The 26,614-nt window shown below is 34.5% G+C and overlaps 1 protein-coding gene across 12 annotated transcripts in view; it reads left to right on the forward strand.

Moving 5' to 3' along the window:
• Nucleotides 1-26,614, forward strand: part of ZGRF1 (zinc finger GRF-type containing 1) — a 250,677-nt gene that overhangs the window by 204,123 nt on the left and 19,940 nt on the right. For 11 of the 12 annotated variants that reach the window (XM_077142512.1, XM_077142513.1, XM_077142510.1 and 8 more), the window contains 9 exons: nt 1,973-2,112; nt 4,197-4,340; nt 5,992-6,106; nt 11,077-11,339; nt 13,888-14,047; nt 14,969-15,046; nt 15,241-15,388; nt 18,466-18,593; nt 19,934-20,057. In XM_077142512.1, coding sequence (XP_076998627.1) covers nt 1,973-2,112; nt 4,197-4,340; nt 5,992-6,106; nt 11,077-11,339; nt 13,888-14,047; nt 14,969-15,046; nt 15,241-15,388; nt 18,466-18,593; nt 19,934-20,057 — 1,300 coding nt within the window. The remainder of the gene's footprint in view (nt 1-1,972; nt 2,113-4,196; nt 4,341-5,991; nt 6,107-11,076; nt 11,340-13,887; nt 14,048-14,968; nt 15,047-15,240; nt 15,389-18,465; nt 18,594-19,933; nt 20,058-26,614) is intronic. The other variant, XM_077142504.1, reaches the window with a different exon arrangement.

The raw sequence follows: 26,614 nt of genomic DNA on the forward strand, positions 1-26,614 counted from the left end.
CACATGCCTAATTTCTGTGTAGAGCTTCATCAGAGGTATCTTAAGAGTTCAAATTTCTACTAACAGTCTCTTCAGAGTATTCTAGGCCTTCTGTATCAAGCTTTTCACAAGTTCTCCAAAATCTTCTGCTTATCCATTTAAATCGCCATTCCAACATTCTTGGTATTTGCAAATTGCAGCAGCACCCCACTTCTGGTACCAAGATTTGCTCTAGTTTGCTAGCTGCCAGAATGCAATATACCGTAAATGGAATGGCTTTTATAAAGAAGAATTTAATAAGTTGCTAGTTTGCAGTTCAAAGTCCAAGAAGATGTCCCAATTAAAGCAAGGCTATAAAAATGTCCAAATTAAGGCACGAAGAAGTTACCTTCGCTCACAAAAGGCCAATGGGTTCAGCATTTCTCTCTCTACTGGGAAGGCAAGTGGCAAACATGGCAACAGTCTGCTAGCTTTCTCCCCCAGCTTCTTGTTTTATGAAGCTTTTGCGGGGGCGATCTCCTTCATCTCCAAAGGTTGCTGGCTCGTGGGCTCTGGTTTCTTCGCATCATGGCTCTCTCTGCTCAGCTCTGCTGTGGCTTTCTTGTGGCTCTAAAAAGGGACTCTCTCAAAAATGTTTCCTCTTTTAAAGGATTAATGGGTGTAGTCACAACTCCATGAAAGCTATCTGATCAAAAGTTACCAACCACAATTGAGTGGGCCACATCTCCATGGGAACAGTCAGAATGCTCCCAGCCAGTAATATACTGAATGGGGATTAAAGGACATGGATTTTCTGGGGTCCTGCACAGATTCAAACTGGTACAATGAGTTAATTCGGAAGATCCATTGCTCCTTCATTACTAGGGTTTCATTGCTGATTGATTGGCTTTGTATTAACGTTCTTCTTTAATGCTTACTCCAATTTGTTCTAGACCTTTAACATAGCCAGTATTTAACTGTTCACATTTTCTGAGCTCTTCCTCTCTGATTCTTGCTCTGGATATGCAATGCAGTTTTTAAGATTGTACTTTCTGAGTAACTGTTTCACCTTCAGAAGAAAGTCTCCTTTCCTCTCTTCCTTTTCTGAGAATCTTGATCTTTTCTGTTTTTGTGCAGAATTTTTTCAGCAACTCCTATAGTTTGTTTCATTTCTCTCCCTCAATCAGTGCCCCTTTTTCCTTAGACTTTTCAGTTCTGGAACCCAACCTATTTTACAGCAGTTCAGTTTAAGCTATTCCCCTTTTTTTTCCTGTAAGGCTTTTCCACTTCTGGTTACTTGCCCATTATGGTATCCCATCCTGGGCAGCCAGATGGGCTTAATCCAAAAAGATGGGTTACTTCAGGAAAGTCTGTTTTGTGTTTAGGTGCTCTGGTTAACAAAAACTGGATTGAGTGAGAGCACAACAGTTCTTGCCAGTGATAATAGTCTCTCTCTCTTTTTTTCCCTCCTGGGGGCCCTTTGGTTTGCAGCACTCCTCAGTGACTTATATTCACCCTTGGGTCTCTGTGGACTTGTATCCCTTATCTTGGGAGGCATGGGAATTCTAACTTGCTGCTGTGAGTGGCTCTATAGTCTCTGTTCACAGCCAGAGAGATCCAGGTCACCATTTCTAAGGGACTCCGAAGCTGCCTGGGACCAAGGGTTAGGGAGGGGAACAGATTGGCAGTTTGGGATAAAAATTTCCTACCTGATGTTTTCTTTTTCTTTGATTCCACATTTGTGGAGTCCCTCTCCAGTCTACCTTCCTCCAAAGTTCTAAACAAGTGGGATTTGTCATTTTGTTTGCTGAATCTCTGGGGAGTATTTTTCAGGGGATATCTTATCTTGCCAAGTTGATAATATCTCTTCAAGTATATTTGTATTTTGTGTACACATCTGAAAGTATATACACATACACCCTGGTTCTTTCCTTTTCAAACTGTATTTCCAAGATTTAAAACAATTGATACTTTAACATTCAAATTCATTTTTGTTTTTTACTTCATTTTGCAGAAAAGGATTTGATTTTCAGAGAAAACAGTATGGGAAGCTAAAGAAGTTCACTACTGTAAATCCTGAGTTTTATAATGAACCTAAAAGTAAACTTTATCTTAAGCTGAATAGGAAGGAAAGTTCTTCAATTTATAGCAAAGGTAAGTTAACCTGATCATGTCAGGTACTGAGCCTAGCCTTGTGTCTCAGTTACTTATAGCTCTGTTAATCCTTTACACTAAAGAGATTTTTTTAAAGTATTGTTTGATAGTAATATAAATGATAAACTATTGTGTAATGAGTTAGACCATTTTTACATATTTTAAAATCATATATTTTAAATCTTTATTAAAAATATACCAAAAATGTTTTAATTTTTTTAAAAAGTCACACTAAGTTCTTGGCATCATATAAATTCATATACTGGTCTAATTGTACTTTGTCTTAATATGAAAATAAACTGAAAAATCTGATGAGGTTTATTGATACTTCTTTCATTACCTGCACAATATATTTTTTATTTTAATATTTTTATTGTAAAAAGTTAACATACAAACATATATTCTTGACATAAAAACATTCCAGACATGGTTTGCAATCAGTGGCTCACAATATCATCACATAGTTGTATATTCATCACCATGATCATTTTTTGAACATTTGCATCACTCTAGCAACAGAAATAAAAAGAAAAAAGAAAAAAACTCGTATATGCCATACCCCTCACCCCTCCCTCTAATATCTACCCAATTTATTTTAAACTTTGTCCCTCCTATCATTTATTTACTTATTTTTATCCATATTTTTTGTTCATCTGTCCATCCCCTGGATATAAGGAGCATCAGACACAAGGTTCTCACAATCACACAGTCACATTGTAAATGTTTTATCGTTATACAATTGCCTTGTCTTGTATAACAAGAAACTAGGGTACTGGAATACAGCTCAACAGTTTTGGATACTTCCCTCTAGCCACTCCAATACACCATAAACTAAAAAGGGATATTTATATTGTGAATAACCTCCAGCATAGCCTCTTAACTCTGAAATCTCTCAGTCACTGACACTTTATTTTGTCTCATTTCTCTCTTCCCCGTTTTGGTCAAGAAGGCTGTCTTGATCTCTTGATGCCAGGTTGTGGCTTCTCCCAGGCTTTCTGTCCCACATTGCCAGGGAGATTCACACCCCTGGGAGTCATGTCCCATGTAGCAGGGGAAGATAGTGAGTTCACATGCTGAGTTGGCTTAAAGAGAGAGGCCAATCTGAGCAAGAAAAGAGGTTCTCTGGGTGTGACTCTTGGGCCTAATTTTTAGTAGGCTTAGCCTGTCCTTTGAAGGAATAAGTTTTGTAGGGACAAACCCCAACACTGATGGCTCAGCCTATTGATTTGGTTATCCCCACTGCTTGCAGAAATATCAGAAATTCTCCAAATGGGGAAGTTGAATTTTCCCCCTTTCTCCCCATTTCCCCAAGGGGACTTTGCAAATACTTCTTTATTAACTGTTCAGATCACTCTGGGATTTATCGGGCTATCACAGTAACCTGGACAGAGCTACAAAATCTCATGCCCTATTCGAGGTTCCATGTATTTATGGTTCTCAATTAAACTGTCCATATACATTATATTAGGAAATGCACTAGTCAAAATATAAATTTTGTACCAAAAACATTTCTTGCTTTATTCTCACATAGAAGTTGAAGTTATAAAATATGAATGACCATCTGTTCTCAGCACCTTGCAGTATTCACATTCCTTTGTTCTTCCTCATGCAAAAACATTTTTTAATTTGTATATTTAGTCACTATCATTGTACACTCTAGGCATTTCTAGATTATATTGTTTCAGTCTTTATCGTCTATTTCTCCTTCTGGTTTCATATGTGCCCCCAGCCCTCCTCCATCTATCATTCTCACATTCAGCTTTACCTGCACAATTTGACACTGTATCTTAAATTTTGCATTTTTGGAAATAGAATCCTTTAAGAAGATTTTTTGTAAAACTACCTTAGGTATGCAAAATTAATCACAGTTTTTGGTTTCAGGACATTTCTTGTCATTGGTCTTTACATAGGTTACTTTTATCTATTTATTTAGCTGCCTTAAATAACGTAATAAGTATCTGTGAACTCACAAATCAAAGCCGAATCTAGTACTTTTATAGCAACCTACGTTCAAATATAACGCTTAACTCATCTTATCTCCCCGACCCAAGGTTCTCATTCCTTTTTAAAAATTGTGTTTTCAGATGATTTGTGGGTGGTTTCAAAAACCCTAGACTTTGAACTGGATACTTTCATTGCATGTAGTACTTTCTATGGACCATCATCTTTCAATGAAGTGGAGCTACTGCCTTTGAATGGCTATTTTCCTTCCAGTTGGCCCACTAACAGTAAGTAGTACCATGCCAATCTTAATTTATTTAAGAATGAGTAACAGACATGGAATGCACTGAGAGCAAAGATGCTAACTAAGTGTGAGATTGTTTGATTAAAGCCAAAAAACAAAAAACATATATGCCCATTCCTACTATTGTAAACAATGAGTTCCTGAAAATGTATATGTAAGCTGAATATATAAATATCCCTGCAGTTCAAGTTCCGGAGGGTTAACAATATAACAAACTATTTAACCCTCACTCAAATATTTCATTAACAGTGAACTTTACATGGCATATACTGGTTTCTGTAATTTTCTCGACTGGTTACTTCAAGTTCTAACTCTCTTGGTTTATTTTTTTTTTGTCATTTAAAAAAAATATTTGTATTGAAAACCTTAACAAACAAACATACAAACATTCTCAACATAGGAACAATCTATATATGGTATATATATAATCAATGCCTCTTGGTTTATTTGAAGGTACATGTAGTGAACAAATAATTTATTTTTACATTAAGGTCTTGTACATTTTGTAAGAGATTTTTGCAAGAGGTTGAATAAAAGGTGTGATTTTTACATTAAGGGTATTTTATCATCTATCTTGAGTAATTTTTTTTTTTTCACATGGGCAGGCACCGGGAATCGGACCCGGGTCCTCTGGCATGGCAGGCAAGCATTCTTGCCTGCTGAGCCACCGTGGCCCGCCTTATCTTGAGTAATTCTTAATAAGATAGTAGGTATCGGCCTTATTTTTCTTTTCTAATAAAGGAGAGCCAAGTACCTATCTACTTCTCTGCATGAGTAGCCTTCTCTATGCATTTTTAAAAATGTTTCTCTGTACATATATGTATTTTTATATCTATATATACACACACAGAGGCATATATGTGATATGTATATCATAGGGAATTTTGTTCACAACTTTTGTTTTGTTTTGGTGGGGTGCATGGGCCAGCAATCAAACCCAGGTCTCCCACATGGCAGGTGAGAATTCTACCACTGAACTACCTATGCACCCCTTTTCTATGCATTATGATCTCTAAAATAATTTTTGGTAGTGTAACTTGGCCCACACCTCATTAAAGATAGTGTTGATTGGCACATTTCTAATATTTTATATATGTTTTTAATTTTTGGTCCTTCCTTTCATAACTGGATAAATCTAGTCAACCAGCTTCAGTTCAATAAGAGACTAATAAAGTGAACATTTTTCATTTTTCATAAGAATATCTTCATATTTGTTTCATGTATTTCCTAACCAATATCAGCATTCTAATTTTCTGTTTTCTATATATTTATGTAACATAATTGAGCTATAAATGCAAGAAAATGTTCAAAAATTATTAAAGTTATAGCCCCAAGGTAGTATGCTGATTAAATGGAAATCTCTGTCAGTAACTCAAAATAGTTGTTCTTGTTCATTTGTTAATTTATGGAAGTCCAGATTTTATACAAAATACATAACTTATGGGTATCACTATGTAAACTGTAAATGAGCAGTTAGTATAGTAGTTTAATGGATAAAAGTATGTGGACCTCTGCATGTAATTTAGGATTTATTTTCTATTATTAATTCAATAGTCATACAGAAATTTAATACAGAGTTTTTTATAGTTCATTTTATTTATGTTATATATTCATTTTCTGCATCCTTTCTACAGCAGTGGTTCATGCATTATTAGTTTGTAATGCTAGCGCAGAGCTGACCACTTTGAAAAACATTCAGAACTACTTTAATCCAGCTACTCTACCTCTAACACCACACCTATTAGCAATGTAAGTCATTATTTACCTTTGGGTCATTGGTATTTGTTTTGGTTTGTTAAAGCTGTGGAAATACAATATACCAGAAATTGAATGGCTTTTAAAAAGGGAATGTATTAAGTTGCAAATTTACAGTTCTAAAGCCATAAAAAAAATGTGCAAACTAAGATCCAGAGAAAGATACCTTGACTCAAGAGAGGGCTGATGACATTCAGGGTTTCTCTGTCAGCTGGGAAGGCACATGGCAACATCTGCTAGCTTTCTCTCCTGGCTTCTCCTTTCAAAACAGCTTCCTCAGGGGCATTTTCTTTCTGCATCTCCAAAAATCCCCTGGCTGTGTGGGCTCTAAAGCTGTTTCCAAAATGACCCCCTTCTAAAGGACTCCAGTAAGTGACCCCACCTTGAATGGGTAGAGACATGTCTGCATAGGAACTACCTAATCAAACTGTCCCACCCACAAATGAATGGGTTCCTTCTCCATTGTAACAACATAATAAAAAAGATCCCACCCAACAATATTGAATGAAGATGAGAAAACATGGCTTTTCTGGGGTACACAACAGTTTCAAACTGGCACAGTATTAAAAAATGGTGATTAAAAAAGAATTTGAAAACATGAAAACAATAGAGAAAATCAATAAGACCAGAAGTTGGTTCTATGAGAAAATCAACAAGATTGATGGGCCCTTAGCAAGATTGACAAAAAGAAGAAGAGAGAGGATGCAAATAAATAAGATTAGAAATGAAAGAGGAGACATAACTACTGACCTCACAGAAATAAAGGAGGTAATAACAGGATACTATGAACAACTTTACGCTAATAAATACAACAATTTAGAAGAAATGGACAGGTTCCTGGAAAGACATGAACAACCAACTTTGACTCAAGAAGAAATAGACGACCTCAACAAACCAATCACAAGTAAAGAGATTGAATTAGTTATTCAAAAGCTCCCTAAAAAGAAAAGCCCAGGACCAGACGGCTTCACATGTGAATTCTATCAAACATTCCAGAAAGAATTAGTACCTACTCTCCTCAAACTCTTCAACATAATCGAAGTGGAGGGAAAACTACCTAATTCATTCTATGAAGCCAACATCACCCTCATACCAAAACCAGGCAAAGATATTACAAAAAAAGAAAACTACAGACCAATCTCTCTAATGAATACAGATGCAAAAATCCTCAATAAAATTCTAGCAAATCGTATCCAACAACACATTAAAAGAATTATACATCATGACCAAGTAGGATTCATCCCAGGTATGCAAGGATGGTTCAACATAAGAAAATCAATTAATGTAATACACCATATCAACAAATCAAAGCAGAAAAATCACATGATCATCTCAATTGATGCAGAGAAGGCATTTGACAAGATTCAACATCCTTTCCTGCTGAAAACACTTCAAAAGATAGGAATACAAGGGAACTTCCTTAAAATGATAGAGGGAATATATGAAAAACCCACAGCTAATATCATCCTCAATGGGGAAAAATTGAAAACTTTCCCCCTAAGATCAGGAACAAGACAAGGATGTCCACTATCACCACTATTATTCAACATTGTGTTGGAAGTTCTAGCCAGAGCAATTAGGCAAGAAAAAGAAATACAAGGCATCAAAATAGGAAAGGAAGAAGTAAAACTATCACTGTTTGCAGACGATATGATACTATATGTAGAAAACCCAGAAAAATCCACAACAAAATTAATAGAGCTAATAAATGAGTACAGCAAAGTAGCAGGCTACAAGATCAACATTCAAAAATCTGTAGCTTTTCTATACACTAGTAATGAACAAGCTGAGGCGGAAATCAAGAAACGAATCCCATTTACAATCGCAACTAAAAGAATAAAATACCTAGGAATAAATTTAACCAAAGAGACAAAAAACCTATATAAAGAAAACTACAAAAAACTGTTAAAAGAAATCACAGAAGACCTAAATAGATGGAAGGGCATACCGTGTTCATGGATTGGAAGACTAAATATAGTTAAGATGTCAATCCTACCTAAATTGATTTACAGATTCAATGCAATACCAATCAAAATCCCAACAACTTATTTTTCAGAAATAGAAAAACCAATAAGCAAATTTATCTGGAAGGGCAGGGTGCCCCGAATTGCTAAAAACATCTTGAGGAAAAAAAACGAAGCTGGAGGTCTCGCGCTGCCTGACTTTAAGGCATACTATGAAGCCACAGTGGTCAAAACAGCATGGTATTGGCATAAAGATAGATATATCGACCAATGGAATCGAATAGAGTGCTCAGATATAGACCCTCTCATCTATGGACATTTGATCTTTGATAAGGCAGTCAAGCCAACTCACCTGGGACAGAGCAGTCTCTTCAATAAATGGTGCCTAGAGAACTGGATATCCATATGCAAAAGAATGAAAAAAGACCCATCTCTCACACCCTATACAAAAGTTAACTCAAAATGGATCAAAGATCTAAACATTAGGTCTAAGACCATAAAACAGATAGAGGAAAATGTTGGGAGATATCTTATGGATCTTACAACTGGAGGTGGTTTTATGGACCTTAAACCTAAAGCAAGAACACTGAAGAAGGAAATAAATAAATGGGAGCTCCTCAAAATTAAACACTTTTGTGCATCAGAGAACTTCATCAAGAAAGTAGAAAGACAGCCTACACAATGGGAGACAATATTTGGAAACGACATATCAGATAAAGGTCTAGTATCCAGAATTTATAAAGAGATTATTCAACTCAACAACAAAAAGACAGCCAACCCAATTACAAAATGGGAAAAAGACTTAAACAGACACCTACCAGAAGAAGAATTACGGATGGCCAAGAGGCACATGAAGAGATGCTCAATGTCCCTGGCCATTAGAGAAATGCAAATCAAAACCACAATGAGATATCATCTCACACCCACCAGAATGGCCATTATCAACAAAACAGAAAATGACAAGTGCTGGAGAGGATGCGGAGAAAGAGGCACACTTATTCACTGTTGGTGGGAATGTCAAAGGGTGCAACCACTGTGGAAGGCAGTTTGGCGGTTCCTCAAAAAGCTGAATATAGAATTGCCATACGACCCAGCAATACCACTGCTAGGTATCTACTCAAAGGACTTAAGGGCAAAGACACAAACGGACATTTGCACACCAATGTTTATAGCAGCGTTATTTACAATTGCAAAGAGATGGAAACAGCCAAAATCTCCATCAACAGAAGAGTGGCTAAACAAACTGTGGTATATACATACGATGGAATATTATGCAGCTTTAAGACAAGATAAACTTGTGAACCATGTAATAACATGGATGGACCTAGAGAATATTATGCTGAGTGAATCCAGCCAAAAACTGAAGGACAAATACTGTATGGTCCCACTGTTGTGAATGGACATTCGAGAATAAACTTGAAATATGTCATTGGTAACAGAGTTCAGCAGGAGTTAGAAACAGGGTAAGACAATGGGTAATTGAAGCTGAAGGGATACAGATTGTGCAACAGGACTAGATACAAAAACTCAAAAATGGACAGCACAATAATACCTAATTGTAAAGTAATCATGTTAAAATACTGAATGAAGCTGCATCTGAGCTATAGGGTTTTTTTTTTGTTTTTGTTTGCTTGTTGATTTGTTTGTTGTTGTTGTTTTTTACTATTACTACTACTTTTATTTCTTTTCTTTATATTAACATTTTATATCTTTTTCTGTTGTGTTGCTAGTTCCTCTAAACTGATGCAAATGTACTAAGAAACAATGATCATGCATCTATGTGATGATGTTAAGAATTACTGAGTGCATATGTAGAATGGTATGATTTCTAAATGTTGTGTTAATTTCTTTTTTTTCTTTCCGTTAATAAAAAAAAAAAAAATAAATAAAAAAAAAAAAAAAAAACAAATGATCAGAAAAAAAAAAAAAAAAAAAAAAAAAAAAAAAAAAAAAAAAAAAAAAAAAAAAAAAAAAGAATTTGAAAAAAATGAATATGAAAATGCAATAAAAACAAAAGCACATTACATAAATGTAGGCAATAAAATTTCAATCTTCTTTTAGGGATTTTGAGATCACTGTCAGTAGTTAAAAAGAGAAAGGGAAATTTACTCTGTATCCCTCTATTCACTTATTTATGATGGTTCCAGTTAATAAATCTTAGTGTAATAGTTTTTCCCTTTGTCAAGGTGTAATTTCTTAAGGATCTTTTGATTACTGATTTTATTTTTTTGTGCATTTATATTTTTATACTGCAGATATTTAACACTTTAAAGAAACATTTTATGGCTTAAATCTCTATGTATATCAATATTAAGTTTATTGTTGACATTACCTGTGTCTCAATTTGAGGTTCTCAAGTACCATGTCCCTTTTTTTAAAAATTGGAAGTAATTTTAGATTAAATATATTAAAATGATAGAAAATATCTATTTCTCTAATTTTGAATGTCATTACAAATCTGTGTCGTTTCATTTTTCTCAGAAAAAGTCCTGGGTAAAAAATAAATATCCTTATGATTCTATTCTGTAATTTATTCACTTTGAAATGAATTCTGTCTTTATAAAAATAGAAATGAAATCAATTTATTTAATGCAGCTTTACTTGAAAAAGAAGCTTTATTAATTATCTAATTCAGCTAATAGCTCATGGGCTTTAAAGTCAGCCCACCACTTATTAATGATGTGCTTCTGGAGAAAAAAAATTTAACATTTCTGTGCCTATTTTTGGGATAATTAACTACTCCCTTTTGTTGTGAAGATTGCATCAAATAACATATAAAATGCTTAGCATAATGCCAGCACTTAGTAGATATTCAACATATGTTAGTTTTCTTATCTCTTCCATGTTCCTCCAAATTGGAATAAGTATCCATTTGTCCCCTTAAAAATAAATATGTTCTCTTTGATGCTTAAAAAATGAAGGCTTAGTTATGAATAGGTCTACTAACCTATTTCAAAAACCCCTTGTTTTTCTTTGGTTTTACTTACTTCCTTTGACTAGGTCTTCCCCAACTACAGTTAGCAGCAAGAGAATCAATAAAAGAAAATTTATCCCCCCAGCCTTTACAAATAGCAACACAAAATTTGAACTACTCAGCCCAGAAGAAATATTGCAGTTAGCTAATGAGTTAATTCAGGCACATAGGTTAAACAAGGATCAAGCTACAGCTCTGATTCAGATAGCTAAAATGATGGCGTCCCATGAAAGTGCTGAAGAAGTAGAGGAACTGCGAACTCATACTCTCCCGATCACAATCATACATGGTAAGTAGCAAGAAGGAAAAAACGTTCAAGTAAATATTTTTTTATGTAAATTTCTGTAACTCAGTCTACTTCTGTGTAATTTTCTAGTCAAAAAGATTCAAGTAGCTATTTCACACCTTCATTCTTCTCCTGACCTCATGCTTGCTCCTGCCTACTCTCTCTGAAATTGATCCTGCCTCTAAAACAGAAAATGGAGTTGCATAATAGAAACTCTCTTCAGGGCCTTCCCTCCTTCTCCAACTTATCTAAGTTTGGAACTTTGCTGACCTTCTTCAGTTCTGTCTCAGTGAAGCTTTATTTCCTCCCTATAGCACCTTTTTGATCCACCAGCTGTAGCTCTTCTCTCTACTCTATCTTCAATTTCTCCTTTCTCCTACCTCATTTTCCTTTATATCACCTCTAGCTAGTACCTTTTTCCTTCTCTTTAAAGCAAAACTTACTGAAATAATTCATACATGAAAGTCTCTGGGGTTGTTTGTTTTTACCTTCCATCTGTTTCTAACTTTTTATAGTCTCAGTTTACATCATACTCCTAAACTCCTAAAACATCTTTTGCTAAAGTTCTCACTAACCTCAAACTTCTAAACTACTTTAGAAGTAGTTTAGAAGTTTACTTACTTGCTCTTTTTCAATTGACTGCTCTTTTTGAAGTAGTACTCTTCCTTGATTTTCATGGAAGAATACAATTCTCTCTCTTAATCTCCTCTTTCTCTTACTGTTTGTCTCCTTCCATCAAATCAGTCACTGAGATATGTCCCGTCTAGCTGCAAATCATATTGCATATTGATACTCTCCTCTCCACTTGTACCAATTCAATCTAAACCTTCATCATATCTCCATATATCCTAGCAGATAACAATGTGGACTCTAGAACTTGAATCCCAGATTTATATCCGTTACTACCATTCATTTATTAGCTGTATGATCTTAGGTGGGTACTTATCCTAGGCTTTAATTTTCTATTCTGTTAAGTGGGTATACAATAGCATCTACCTCTATAAAAGGCTTAAAACAGTGCCTGAGTTCCTCAGAAAGTAAAGTCTAGAATTACCATATGACCCAACAATCCTACTTTAAGTTATATATGAAGAAGAATTGAAAGCAAGGACTTGGACAGATATTTACATGCCATTGTTCATAGCAACATTTTTCATAGTTGCCAAAAGAAGGAAGCAACCCAAGGGTCCACAACTGATGAATGAATAATAATAATAAAAAAAAGGTATATACACACGGTGGAATATTACTCATGCATAAAAAGGAATGAAGTTCTGATCCGTGCAATAGCATGGATGAAGCTTGAAGACCTCATGTTGAATGAAATAAGCCAGACACAAAAGGATAAATATTGTATGATTTCACTACTGCTAACTAATTAGAATAAGCAAACTCAAAGTCAGAAACTAGAATATAAGTTACCAGGGGATGGAGTAGGAGTGGGGAATAAAGAGTTAAGACTTAAAATGTATAGAGATTCTATTTGGGATGATAGAAAAGTTTTGGTAAAGGATGGTGGTGATGGTAGCACAACACTGGGACTGTAATTAGCGGCACTGAATTATATATTTGAGTATAGCTAAAAGGGGAAATTTTAGGTTGTTTATTATTAGAATAAAAATTTAAAAGATTCATGGAACTGTACAACGTGAACTATGAACCCAAACTTAAACCATGGACTATAGTTAATAGTACATTTATAAATATGTGCTTTCATTAATTATAACAAATGTACCACACCACTGCATGGTGTTAATAGGGTGGTTTATGGGAACCCCATATTTTATTCATGATTTTTTTGTAAACTCACAACATCTCTAATAAAGAAAAAGTGCCTGGCACCTAGAAGGCGCTAGGTAAATGTTAGCATTTATTATGATAATTATTTCATACAGATTTCTAATCTACCACTAGTTTTACCTTTTTCTAAGTTATTGCTCAAGTAGTTTTTCTAAAACATTAATCTGATTGAGTCAGTTTCATTGCTTAAAATCCTTCAGTGACATCCCTATCCTTTAAGATAAAATTCAAACTTATCAGCCATAGCCAAGCAGAGCCTTTATGATTTATCCCCTGCCTATGTCATCAGCCTCATCTCGCTTTTTGCTATTGGCTGTATGGGAATACTTAAAGCCCTTTTTATAGCTGCATGTTTTTTCCTTCCTCTACTTAGAATGACCCTTTCTCTAAGCAATCTGGTTATCTTTTTCTATAAGCCTTAGTTCTGCCATTTCTTATTTTTAGGAAACATTCCCACTTCCTTATAAATTTTCTTCCTCTGCTTCCGTAACAATGTTGCTTACCGTATCATTTTGCCATTTTTCCTTTACTTGTCTGTTTACTTAAGTAGGCTAAGACCTTGTTAAAGATGAAGGTCTCTTGCTTATTTGTTTAACCCTCGTATTTAGTATATAGTGAGCACTCATTATTTTTTGGAATGAATTAATTAAATGAAGGAGGAAGGGAAATAGATGGGTGAAATATTTCTTGTGCTTTTGGGAATTTATTTATGATATTACCTTTCTTTTCCCCCTTCCTTCAAAATAATTAGGTGTTTTTGGAGCAGGAAAGAGTTATTTGCTGGCGGTGGTGATTTTGTTCTTTGTACAGCTATTTGAAAAGAGTGAAGCTCCTACAGTTGGAAATGCAAGGCCATGGAAACTTCTCATTTCTTCTTCCACTAATGTAGCCGTAGACAGAGTACTTCTGGTGTAAGTATAACAAGTTTACTTAAGTAGCTAACATTTTAAGTTATTGTTGAGGCACTCTACCATGAGCCTTGAGTGTCCATGCATATTTTTGTTATGTATGCCTATAATACAAGGTCTTTGTCTCTGACCCAGGAGTCTCTGATCTTCTGCCAGGATCCATGAAACAATAACAGGCTCATGTATTAGTTTGTAGGTAGGATAAAATCAAATACCAAACTGAAAATTTTGGCCAAAGATAAGATACTCGTGTAAAAATTCAGATTCAGCCAAGAACATGTAGGGCCAAGAAGGAGATTATTTGAGGGGAGGCAACCTCATATAGAAGATATACAAGAGGGAAAAGTATGTGAGGGCTCCTCTTCACAAAGCTGTAATAGGGGGTAACATATGTAGAGGAATGATCACAGTCTATGGTGCTAGATAGAATTGGCTGGGTAGGAATCGTGACTACATCACTTATTAAGTGTCCTCAGCAAAATTGTCTCACCTATGTATATCAGTGTCTTCATCTCTATGATGAGAGATCTTACAGAGCTGTTCTGAGTATTCAGTGAAGTAATGTATGTAAAACCTAATACTTCCTAATAAATCTCAATTCTAAATAAATGGTAGCTATTGTTTTCCATATTTTATGTCTTTAGGGAAATTTTGTTTGTAATAAATGCTAGCATTGGTATTTTGTGAACAGTTCATGAACCTTCAACATAAAATAATAAAAATTTTTTAATTCTCTAAAAATCGTGTTTTAAAAAAATCCTTTAACTATATTGCATTTCCTTTATTTGAGTTTAAGTATTTCTTACTGAATTATATAGCTCTAAAATAAACTGCTATATGTATTTAATAACATAAATACATGCAACTTTGTTTTATAACCTATTTTCTAAATAATCAGTTTATCTTACTGTGCTTTCTTTAAAGGCTTATCAGTCTTGGATTTGAAAAGTTTGTCAGAGTTGGGAGTGTTAGGAAGATTGCTAAGCCAATTTTACCTTATAGGTAAGAATGCTAAATTCCAAAACTCATAGAATGTTCAGAGAAGTATAATTTTATATACCTCTTACCTTAAATTTGGTTTCTGAAGATGTGAGAAAGCCTTGTCTTCTTCTTGGCTGACTTAGAAAATTTGTATTTTACTTCTCTGTGAAATATGGAGTAAAGGAGGATGTTCTTTTATATCATTCTGTTTTTAGTTTGCATGCTGGCTCAGAAAATGAAAATGAGCAATTAAAAGAACTACATGCACTAATGAAAGAAGATCTCACCCCAATGGAAAGAGTCTATGTGAGAAAAAGTATTGAGCAGCATAAACTGGGCACCAATAGAACATTGCTGAAGCAGGTATAAGGAAATAACTTCAATTTGTTTCTTAAATTATATTCTCTAGTCAGCTTTTCTTTATTCCTATTGATGGAAAAATATTTTATTTAAATAAGACAAAGTACTAAGAAAAAAAAAAAGAAATAAAACAAAGTACTATGATAACTTAGATTCAACTAAAGTGAGCACATGTGATTCCTTAGATTTTGTCTACCCAGTGCACATTTTATGTTTGCTATGAAGTATTCCTCAGATCTGTGAACACATCCAAATCACCATGACTCATCTTTTCTCCTTCTTCCTATTTCTATATTACCTTTTATAGTCTTGAAGAGGTAGAAATAGATTCCTGGCAACTTAAATGAAACTTGGTTGTATTCTAGGAGGAATAGCAGAAGAGAAGGCAAAATAAAATGAAATTTGTCTTTGATGCCCTCCCAGAAAGCCAAGACTTTCATGATTTGTCCATATCCAGGAATTTAGAAGCTAAGAAACCCCTGCTTCCATGTACTGGGAGCCAAGACTGAGCATACAGGATCTCAGGCTAAGTAGCGTTACCCCCTTTATCAAGCTTGGATCAGGGTAGCCTGTGTGTCATGTGTTAGGAGAGAAGGAAATCAATCTGGACTTTTTCCTAAGAAAGGAGAACATGGGAAAAAGAAAGGGAGATGGAGGAAAAGAGAATTGTTGGCCTTCTTGGGCCATGTATATAAAGATGACTTTCTTTAAAAGGTTTGGAAAGACCAACCTATTGATTGATCAGCTATTGCTAAAATAATGCTGCTTAACAAACAAAATCTTAGTAGTTTAGGGCAACAAATTTAGGACTTTACAAATCAACTGCTGGCTAAGTCTAAGGCTATGGGGTCAAGTCTCTAATTCTGAGAACTGCCTGGATTTGATAGTCTGATGTATAGCAGAAATGCAAGAGGGCAGCTGGATCACACAAATGCATTTAAAGTTTCTGTTCATATCGTACCCACTAATATTCCATTTGCAAAAATAGGTCAGTCACATGGCCAAGCCCAACACCATTGAGGCAGGGAAATATATTTCACCTTTTTCTCTGGTGGAAAGCACTGCAAAAAATGGAAAAAGGTGTGGATATGTAAAACTCTCATAGGGAGGAACTGAGAAATTAAAAATAATCCAATCTAAAACAGGCCTCCAAGTTTTCATTTTAGAAGTTCTCAGAGGGCTTCAGATTAGCTTTCTATTAATTGTATTATGTTAGCTCTGTACTCCTTTCTCCCCAACTGAATTCAGAAAAGCTTAGTTTGACTATGTATAACTAATACAAATGAGTCATTCTGTAAACTGCTTAGCATTATGCGCTCTTTTCACCCAACATAATAATGATATGTCAGAATAACTGTTGGTGGTTTCTTTGATAATTTTATAAATGAAAGTCCAGTTACTACATATATATTGCTTATTTCTGTTACCTATTTGCAAATGAAAACTATTTTAGAGGAAATTTTTTTTTAAGTTTTCTCTAAGAAATTTATAAAGTCTTAAGATCAGAAGGCATTCAGACCTAACATAGAAGTTCCTAAAATTTTAAAAGTTAATTTAAAAAAATGCTTTATAGTTAATTTACTACTTCCTAAATCAATAACAAAATGTCTTTTGCTGTTAGAATCCGAGCAATATTAATAAATTAAAAGATAAAAAATAAAATTCTAAAAGAAAAACCTTAGTTCTTTACGGTTCTTGCAATTTCTTATAATTTCATACAAAAGAAGTGATACCTGATTCATAACTTTAGGTTCTCATTCTAAGGTTATTTTTGTAAAATATAAGAACAGAAATTAGATAATGAATGAAATTTCAGAGTGGTAACAAGAGCAGTGTTATTGTTACATGGCTGTCCTCTGATAATTTTAAGTACTTAATGTTAAAAATCAGTGGAATTTCTAATACAAATATGGCTTCAGGATTTTGAGTTTTGTTTTTAACAAAAGAAGTAAAACAACTGGTAGAAAGCAACTGTGTGTTCAATATTACTTAGTATTTAAAAGAAAAATAAAGTGTTTATAATATTTTTGCCGGTCATATTTGGCTAAAACAGATATGGTCAGTTTTAATGGACTGCTCTTTTTACCAATAGTGTAACATATGTAAATATTTATAGTAGGCCACTAGGCTAATGACCAAATTCAATTAGAAAATGCATAAATTTTCCTATTGTTTATATTAAATTTGAGATTAAATACTAGCTTTTACCAGATTTTTTTGCTTTGAGAATAATGGCATTCCACTATAATATTCAAGACTTGTGAGATTCAAATATACTTGTAGGCTACAAGTACACTTTAATTAACTGTGGTTTGCAATTAGTTAGCCGCCTTCATCTTCTTAAATGAATCAAAATACTAATGTGCTTGACGGTTAAGCAACAGACAGTTCTTTAATATAGTCATTGTTCTTTGTTGAAGATTTTGGCCTGTGTTGATATAATACATGTTGTATTTGTTCAGCCACATCTGGAAGGATAAAATATGTATGTCATCCTTGATATTTCCTTAATCCTTGATATTACTTTCCTTGTGAAAATAAAATGTGCATTTTATTCTTATTAATGGATTTGTGGCTAAAATAGTCTCTATTTTGCGATTTCCTTTTTTTTTTTAACAGAGTGAAAACCAAATTCTTGTTTTGCATGAAGATTCATCTGATAAGAAAATTGTTAGAAAAATCTTATAAAACTATAAAATCTTAGCCAACCTTAACCACAACCCATAAAATTCACTTCCAACATGACTTCTACAACTTCCTATATTTTGTCCCACACATTCCTGTTTCTCATTCTGTAACAATCAGTTATTTTACTTTAGGGGAAAAAGTACTTTCTTTTTCCTTAACAGGAACACTTCCCGCATACTTTACATATTTAAATTACCAAAAAAGATCTTGATGTGATTTCCGTTTTATATGTGGGAATGATGAAAATGTGGAATTAAGTGGTCCATGATTGCTGATCACCAATAATTGAATTAGGACTAGCTCTCTGATTTTAACCTATAGAAAGTTATTTGATTCATTATCTTATTTTCTTATAATAGTTTTTAATTAATTACATTTTTTTTAACATAAAGGTTCGGGTAGTTGGAGTTACCTGTGCAGCCTGCCCATTTCCATGCATGAATGATCTTAAATTTCCTGTTGTTGTGCTGGATGAGTGTAGTCAAATAACTGAGCCAGCTTCCCTCCTTCCCATTGCAAGGTAAAAGATTCTTTTTTCAAAGATACTCACATGTGTCACCACTGTTTCAAACATTTTCTCAGTTCAGTTTATTAGGCTTTTCTGAAAATTCATAGCAATTCAGTTACTAAACTGATTTTTAAAAGGAAGAATATAGAGGGAAATATTTTTAGGTTAATGTATCAAAATTTTTTTAGATCCCAATTTAGATATTTGGACCACGTAATCCTTAAAGTCTTGAATAGCCCTAGTGCTAGGATTCTACTAGAACCTTGCATATTTCTCTAATAGATCAAAGGTTCCTATTTAGTCATGGTTTTGAGGACCTAACACCACTGAAGAATGTCCTTCAATTCCCTTATCTTGATGTGTTTAGGTCTCAAAGGAATTTTTAAATTATGAAAGTATATAACTTCAATAAAGGAAAGCCAGTGGAAAATAAACATTTTCTAATGAAATCTTCTCAGCTTTCCCAGCAAATTGAAATAGTGTGCTTTTAAAGCATCTTATATTGAGGAATTCCTAAAGCAAGGAATAATAGGTCACAGCTCTAGTCCTTCCTTTCTCGGCCCCAAATAATGAAGGAGTAGGATACCAACTGTAATTGTTTTCCCAGGATGTGTGGGATTCCTGGGTTGTGGGTCACACAGTTTTTCAAACTGGGACATTCTTGGGCAAACCAGGACAAGCTGGTCACCCTACTGAAGAGCTAGGAGTGGAGGGGAGACGAGGCCCAAATGTGGGGTGCAGGGTAATACTTGTTGAACACCTACTATGTAGTAACACATCATATACCTCATTTAATTCTTACAACAGACATACAAGGTATTATTACCTCCAGGTTATTGGTAATACTGAACCTTGGAGTGATTAAATAACTTGCTCAGTTTACAGAGTATATAATAACTTGATTTGGATATATATATATTTGTCTATAAACTTGAACTTTTCCCACTGTATCCTGCTGCTATTTAAATCAAAAGATATTTAGCCCCTGAGAGCTCATTTACTTCCTCTGTGAAATAGCAATTTAACCAGATGACTTTTAAGAAAGTTTCTAATTCTAAAAGAGTCTGCGGAATCCAAAAATTTCAGTGCTTCCCAGTGTAGGTTCTTTATACAAGGGACACTTAATATGTTTTACATGGAAAAAACGAAGTTCTATATAAGTTTCCTTACTGTGTGACTTCTCAAAGCCTTTAATATACTTATTAGCACTATTTAGTCTTTTTAGTTCTCAGAACATTTCATCTCACTGTACTCAAATTCTTCGAAATACATTTTGGAAGAGAGTGTGATGACTGATGTCAGCGTACCCTTTTTTTCATTGTTTAGATTGATTTTTGAAATTCTATTTTTAGGTTTGAATGTGAAAAGCTGATTCTTGTTGGAGACCCGAAGCAACTTCCTCCTACTATTTCGGGTTCTGATCCTGCTCATGAAAATGGATTAGAACAAACTCTTTTTGATCGACTTTGCCTAATGGTACATACTGCTAAAATTTCATATGGAATTATCATTTATTAATTACAAGATGTGAAGGTTGATAGAGAATGAAAATATTAGAAGATCTGGTCCTTGCCCTAAAATAATTTATAATCAGTTATTAGAAAGTACTAATCTTGAAATCACGTAGGACCCTATAATTTAAGCAGCCCTTTATAAGGAAACTTTTCCTGTATACTTTAGTAGTAGGTACTAAAGATATTGCATTTGTTCTCAGACCAAAAAAAACCTATAACGTCTCTATTATTCATGTACTCAAAACCAATACTGCTGTGGAGCTCTATTTCATTTTTTTGAAAATTTGAATAATTATTACTGTTGTGTTTTTTTTTAATTGTGAAAAATAACATATATACAAAAAAGCAGTAAATTTCAAAGCACACCACAACATTTAGTTGTAGAACAGATTTCAGAGTTTGATATGGGTTGCAGTTCCACAATTTTAGGTTTTTCTTTCTAGCTTCTCCAAGACACTGGAGACTAAAAGAAATATCAATATAGTGATTCAGCAATCATACTCATTTGTTAAATTCTATCATCTCTGTTATAACTCCATCTTTGTCTTTGAACTTTTCCCCAATCTTTTGGGGTATTTGGGCTATGCCCGTTCTAACTTTTTCATGTTGGAAAGGGCTGTCGATAATATGGGATAGGGGGATGGAACTAATTGATATTCTGGAGAGGTTGACTCCTCTGAGTTTTGGGACTTATATCTGGCCTAAGAACCCACCTGGAGGTTGTAGGTTTCTGGAAAGTAATCATCGTATATGGAACCTTTGTAGAATCTCAGATAAAGCCCTAAATGTTCTTTAGGGTTGACAGGAATGCTTTTGGTTGGGGTTTGGCAAACCATGATAAGTAGCATATCTAGCTGAAGCTTGTGTAAGGGTAGCTCCAGAGTAACCTCTCGGCTCTATTTGAATTCTTGCAGCCACTGATACCTTATTTCTTACCATTCTTTCCCCCTTTTGATCAGGAAGGCATTATCACTGCCATGGTACCAAGGCCAGGCTCATCCCATGTGATAAGGGAGACTTTCACCCCTGCGTGTCATGTCCCATGTAGGGGGGTGGGGAGAGTAATGATTTCACTTGCAGAATGGGGCTTAGAGAGAGAGAGGCCACATCTGAACAACAAAAGAATAAATCTTAGGCATAACTATAGATAGGCTAAGCTCCTCAGCTACAAGGATAAGCTTCACAAGAGCAAGCCTTAAGATCAAGGGCTTGTTAAGAAATATAGAGACAGGATGGCTTAAATGTGGCAGAGAAGAGGAGAAAGTATTTTAAGTAATTATCTAGTACTCCTTACACTTATGGGCAGAATGGGAACTGAACTGAGTTAACTGCTAAAAGTGAAACAGCTTCTAATTCCAAAGAAATGACATTTTGTATCGCACTTTCTGCTCTAATGCAATGTTGTTGACTTACCTCTTCTTCTGAACCATGAGGTTCATCTTTCTGTCTCCAATATCTAGATTACTATGTAATAGGCATTCCTTAAAAAAAGTAGGAATGAGTGAGTGAATAAATGACTAGTACCCAATAGGCCCTTTGATGTTGTCGTCTGTGGTCACTAAGGAAAAACTAATAATTAGTTACAAATATGAAATGCTATCTTTGTCTAATCATGCTTAACACAGTTCTCTATCATTTTTTCTGTCTGTTCAAAAAGTTTCTCACTGTCAATAATAAATTGATGGGGAGATGAATGATTAATTACACTATATTTAAATTACCATCACAATGAAAGGAAAAAATTAAATTAATTAAAAAAATAAAAATATCAAGGGCTTGGCATATTGACTTGAGAGTCCTAATGTTTGAGACAATATCAGTTTTCCTGCGGTAAAGTTTAGTGCTCCATATTTCTTCTCCCATCCCTCAAGAGACTTTACCAATACTTATTAGTTATCTGCTCAACATACTCTAAACTTTATCCAGGCATTACATTAAGCTGTATAGAGTTCTCTGTAGAGAAGCCCTCATTCCCATTCTGGACTCCCTATATTTGGGTTGTTTTAATGATCTATCCAGACAGGTTGAGTTAGGTTATGTGCTACAGAAAATTTAGGTTCTGGACAAAATAAACCTTTCTTCCTTTGGGCTCAAAGAGTAGGTGAAGCTCTGAAATACAGACAGTGTCTTTCTTACCCCTCTATTCTGATTTGCCTTAATCCCAACCTGATTGGCTTCATTCTTATCTCTAATTAAAGCCTGATCTCTTTTTCAGTGTCTTTAACAGTTTTTGTATATGGCAATGCTGACCTTCAGAATTCCAGAACTCCTACTCTGAGTCTTAGGTGTCACATAGGTATCCAAAGTTCCAGGGAAATACTGGGTTATACTATATAGCATAGCTTCTCAAAATCTGAAAATAACAGTTACTGCTCTGGACTAAATGTGATTGCTGTAAGGGTTTACAAGGTAGGCCCCAATTTTCTTACAAGTATTTTTTAAATGAGACCATACAATATTTACTCATTTGTTTCTGGCTTATTTTGCATCCAATAATGTCCCATAGGTTCATTCATAACTTCATTCCTTTTTTTAGCAGCACAATATTCAATCATATATACACATCAGTTCACCATTTTACTTCTCAGTCAGTGTATTCTTCAGCCACCTGCATTCTTTGTGCATTATGTATAATGTCAAAAGTCAATAGTCCACTTCTCACGTTGTCCTCACTTAGCATTATAATCATCAACACTTTCAATTTTAGACAATTTTCATTGCTCCCAAGAGAAAAATAACTGATAAGCACACCCTCACCAAACAGAAAACCCAAAACCTCCCCTTAACTCTTGTCCCACCCCCAAGTTAGTTACCCCTGGTATTGCTGTGGTATTGTTAATGTCTTCGTGGTAAACACAGCCATAGCATGCTATAGTAATTTTCCCCCTATACCCCAATATTATAAATTCTTTGTACAAGATTCATACCTTTGAAGTAGTTCATGTAAGGACTTACGTTTGTAGTATTAATCAGTGGGATACATGTCTCTGTATAACCCTGTCAATCATGTTCACCTTCAAAATGGCAAGATTACTTATTAACCCACTATTGAACTGCCTTCAAACTTCTATCCATTTCCTTACATTTGAGTTTACCTCATTAGCTAACCGTTCACCTATAGTTCTGTGTATCTCTAGGTCCCTATGTTCTGTGTTATAAGCCTCTGAGTTTACCTTTACCATGGTCATAAAAACGTAATCATACAATATCTACCCTCTCGTGTCAGGCTTATTTCACTCAGCATTATGTCCGTAGGGTTCATCCATGATGTCCTGTGCTTCAGGACATCATTTCGTCTTGCTGCGAATATTCAATCATACATATATGCTGCATTTTGTTTATCCACTTATCTGTTGATGAGCACTTGGACTGTTACCATCTTTTGATGATTTTGAATAATGCAGCTATGAACATTGGTCTGCAAATGTCTGTTTATCTTACCACTTTCAACTCTCCTGGGTATATACCGAATAGTGGGTGTTTAGTTTTTTAAGGAACTACCAAACTGTCTTCCTTAGTGGCTGTGCCATTATACACCCCCACCAGTGGTGCATAAGTGTCCCAACACATCCTCTCTAACATTTGTAATTTCCTGTTTATTTAATAGCAGCCATTCTTATATGTGTGAAGTAGTATATCATTGTGGTCTTGCTTTACATTTCCCTTACAGCTAATGAGAATGAGCATCTTTTCATGTGGTTTTTAGCCATCTGTATTTGCTCTTTGGAAAAATATCTGTTCATATTTTTAGTCTATTTTATAATTGGCTTGTTTGTTCTTTTGTTGTTGAGTTATATGATTTCTTTATGTATACAGTATATCAAACCTTTATCCAATGTGTGAATTCCAAATATTTTCTCCCAGTGAGCTGGCTGCCTCGTCATTTTTTCGACAAAGTCTTTTGAGGCACAAAAGCATATGAGTTTGAGGAGTTCCCATATATCTGTTTTTTCTTTTGTTGCTGTACTTTGAGTATAAAGTTTAGGAAGCTACCTCCTATTACTAGGTCTTGAAGATGTTTCCTTATATTTTCTCCTAGGAGTTTTATGGTACTGGTTCTTATATTTAGATCTTTGATCTACTTTGAGTTAATTATTTTTATTGGGTGTAAGTTAAGGGTCCTCTTTCATTCTTCTAGTTATTGAGAGCCAGTTCTGCCATGCTTATTTATTGAAGAGACTATTTTGTCCTACTTCAGTGAATTTGGGGGCTTTGTTGAAGATCAGTTGGCCATAGATTTGGTGGTCTATTTCCTCAGTCTTAACTTGATTCCATTGGTTAATACTTCTATCTTTATGCCAGTACCATCTGTTTTGACCCCTGTGGCTTTATAATAAGCTTTAAAATCCTTCCACATCATTCCTGTTTTTTTTAGGATGCTTTTAGCTATTCAGGGACTCTTTCCCATCCAGATGAATTTGATAACTAGCTTTTCCAGCCTTTCAAAGTAGATTGCTGGAATTTTGATTGGTACTGTGTTGAATCTGTAGACCATTTTGGGTAGAATTCACATCTTAACTACATTTACCCTTCCTACCCATAAGCATGGAATGTCTTTCCCCTATTAAGAGCTTCTTTGATTTCTTTTAGCAATATTGTGTAGTTTTCTGTGTACAGGTCCTTTGAATACCTAGTTAAGTTTGTTCCTTGATACTTGATTCTTTTAGTTGCTATTTTGAATGGATTTTTCCTTAATTGTCTCCTCAGTTAGGTCATTGCTTGTGTATAGAAACATTACTTATTTTTGCACATTAATCTTATATCCTGCCACCTTGCTGAATTTGTTTATTAGCTCAAGAAGCTTTGTCATAGATGTCTCAGGATTTTCCAAGTATAGTATCATGTCATCTTCAAATAATAAAAGTTTTATTCCTTCCTTTCCAGTTTGGATGCCTTTTATTTCTTTTTCCTGCCAGATTGCTGTAGCTAGAACTTCTAGTACAATATTGTATAATAGTGGTGACAGTGGGAATCCTTGTCTTGTTCTTGATGTTAGGGGGAAGACTTTCATTCTCTCACCATTGAGATTAATGCTGGCTATGGGTTTTTCATCTTTCATGCCCTTTTCCATATTAAGGAAGTTACCTTTGATTCTTATTTTTGAAGTGTTTTTATCAGAAACGGATGTTGAATTTTGCCAAATGCTTTTTCAGTATCAGTTGAGACGATCTTTTGATTTGTTAATGCACTGTATTGCATTGATTGATTTTCTTGCATTGAACCACCCTTACATTCCTGGTATGTTTACACTTGGTGGTGGTGTATAATTCTTTTAATGTGTCGTTGGATTTGATTTGCTACTATTATGTTGAGAATTTTTGCATTTATATTCATTAGGGAGATTGGCCTGTAGTTTTCCTTTCTTATAGTTTCTTTACCCAGTTTTGTTATTAGAGTGATGTTAGCTTCATAAAATGAGTTAGGTAGCTTTCCTTTTTCCTTAATTTTTTGGAAAAGTTTGAGCATAATCGTTCTTTCTGGAATGATTGATGAAATTCCCCTGTGATGCCATCTGGCCCTTTTCTTTGTAGGAAGATTTTTTATGAGTGATTGAATCTGTTTACTTGTGATTGGTTTGTTCAGATCTACTATTTCTTCTTGAGTCAATGTGACTTGTTTGTGTGTGTCTAGGAATTTGTCCATTTCATCTAAGTTGTCTATCTTGTTGCATATAGTTGTTTTAGTATCCTCTTATGATTTTTTTTTCTTCAGGGTCCATGATAATGACCCCCCCCTTCATTTTTTATTTTTTTATTTACATCCTCCTTTATTCTTTGTCAGCCCTTGCTAGGGGGTCCAATGATTTTATTTATTTTCTCAAAGTACCATCTTTGGCTTTTATTGATTCTTTCTATTCTCGTATCATTTAATTCTGCTTTAATCTTTGTTATTTCTCTTTTATCTGTTTTAGGTTAGTTTGCTGTTCTTTCTGTAGTTCCTACTGGTGAGCAGTTAAGTCCTCAATTTTTGTTCTTTCTTCTTTTATTTATTTATTTATTTAAAAAATTTTTTTCTTCTTTTTTAATACAGGCATTTATGGCAATAAAGTTCCCTTTTATCACTGCCTTTGCTGCCTCCCATAAGTTCTGCTGTGTCATCTCCAGATGGTTTCCAATTTCTCTAGCAATTTCTTTTTTGACCCACTAATTGTTTAAGAATGCCTTATTTAAGCTCCATGTATTTGTGAAAATTCTTGTTCTTCGGTGGTTATTGATTTCCAGCTTCATTCCATTGTGATCAGAGAAAGTACGTGAAATAACTTTAGTCTTTTTAAATTTATAAAGACCCTGATTTTTGCCCTAGCATATGATCTATTCTGGAGAACATTCCATGAGCACAAGAGAAGAATGTATATACCGCTGTTTTTTAGTGTAACCACCTATATATGTCTTTTAAGTCTAATTCATTTATGAAATTGTTTAAGTACTCTATTTCCTTGTTGCTCCTCTGCTTCCTTGTTCTTTCTATAGGTGCGAGTGGTGTATTAAAGTCTCCCACTATTATTGTTGAAACGTCTGT

The sequence above is a fragment of the Tamandua tetradactyla genome, chromosome 24, assembly GCF_023851605.1.
Source record: "Tamandua tetradactyla isolate mTamTet1 chromosome 24, mTamTet1.pri, whole genome shotgun sequence".
Taxonomy (NCBI): Eukaryota; Metazoa; Chordata; class Mammalia; order Pilosa; family Myrmecophagidae; genus Tamandua; species Tamandua tetradactyla.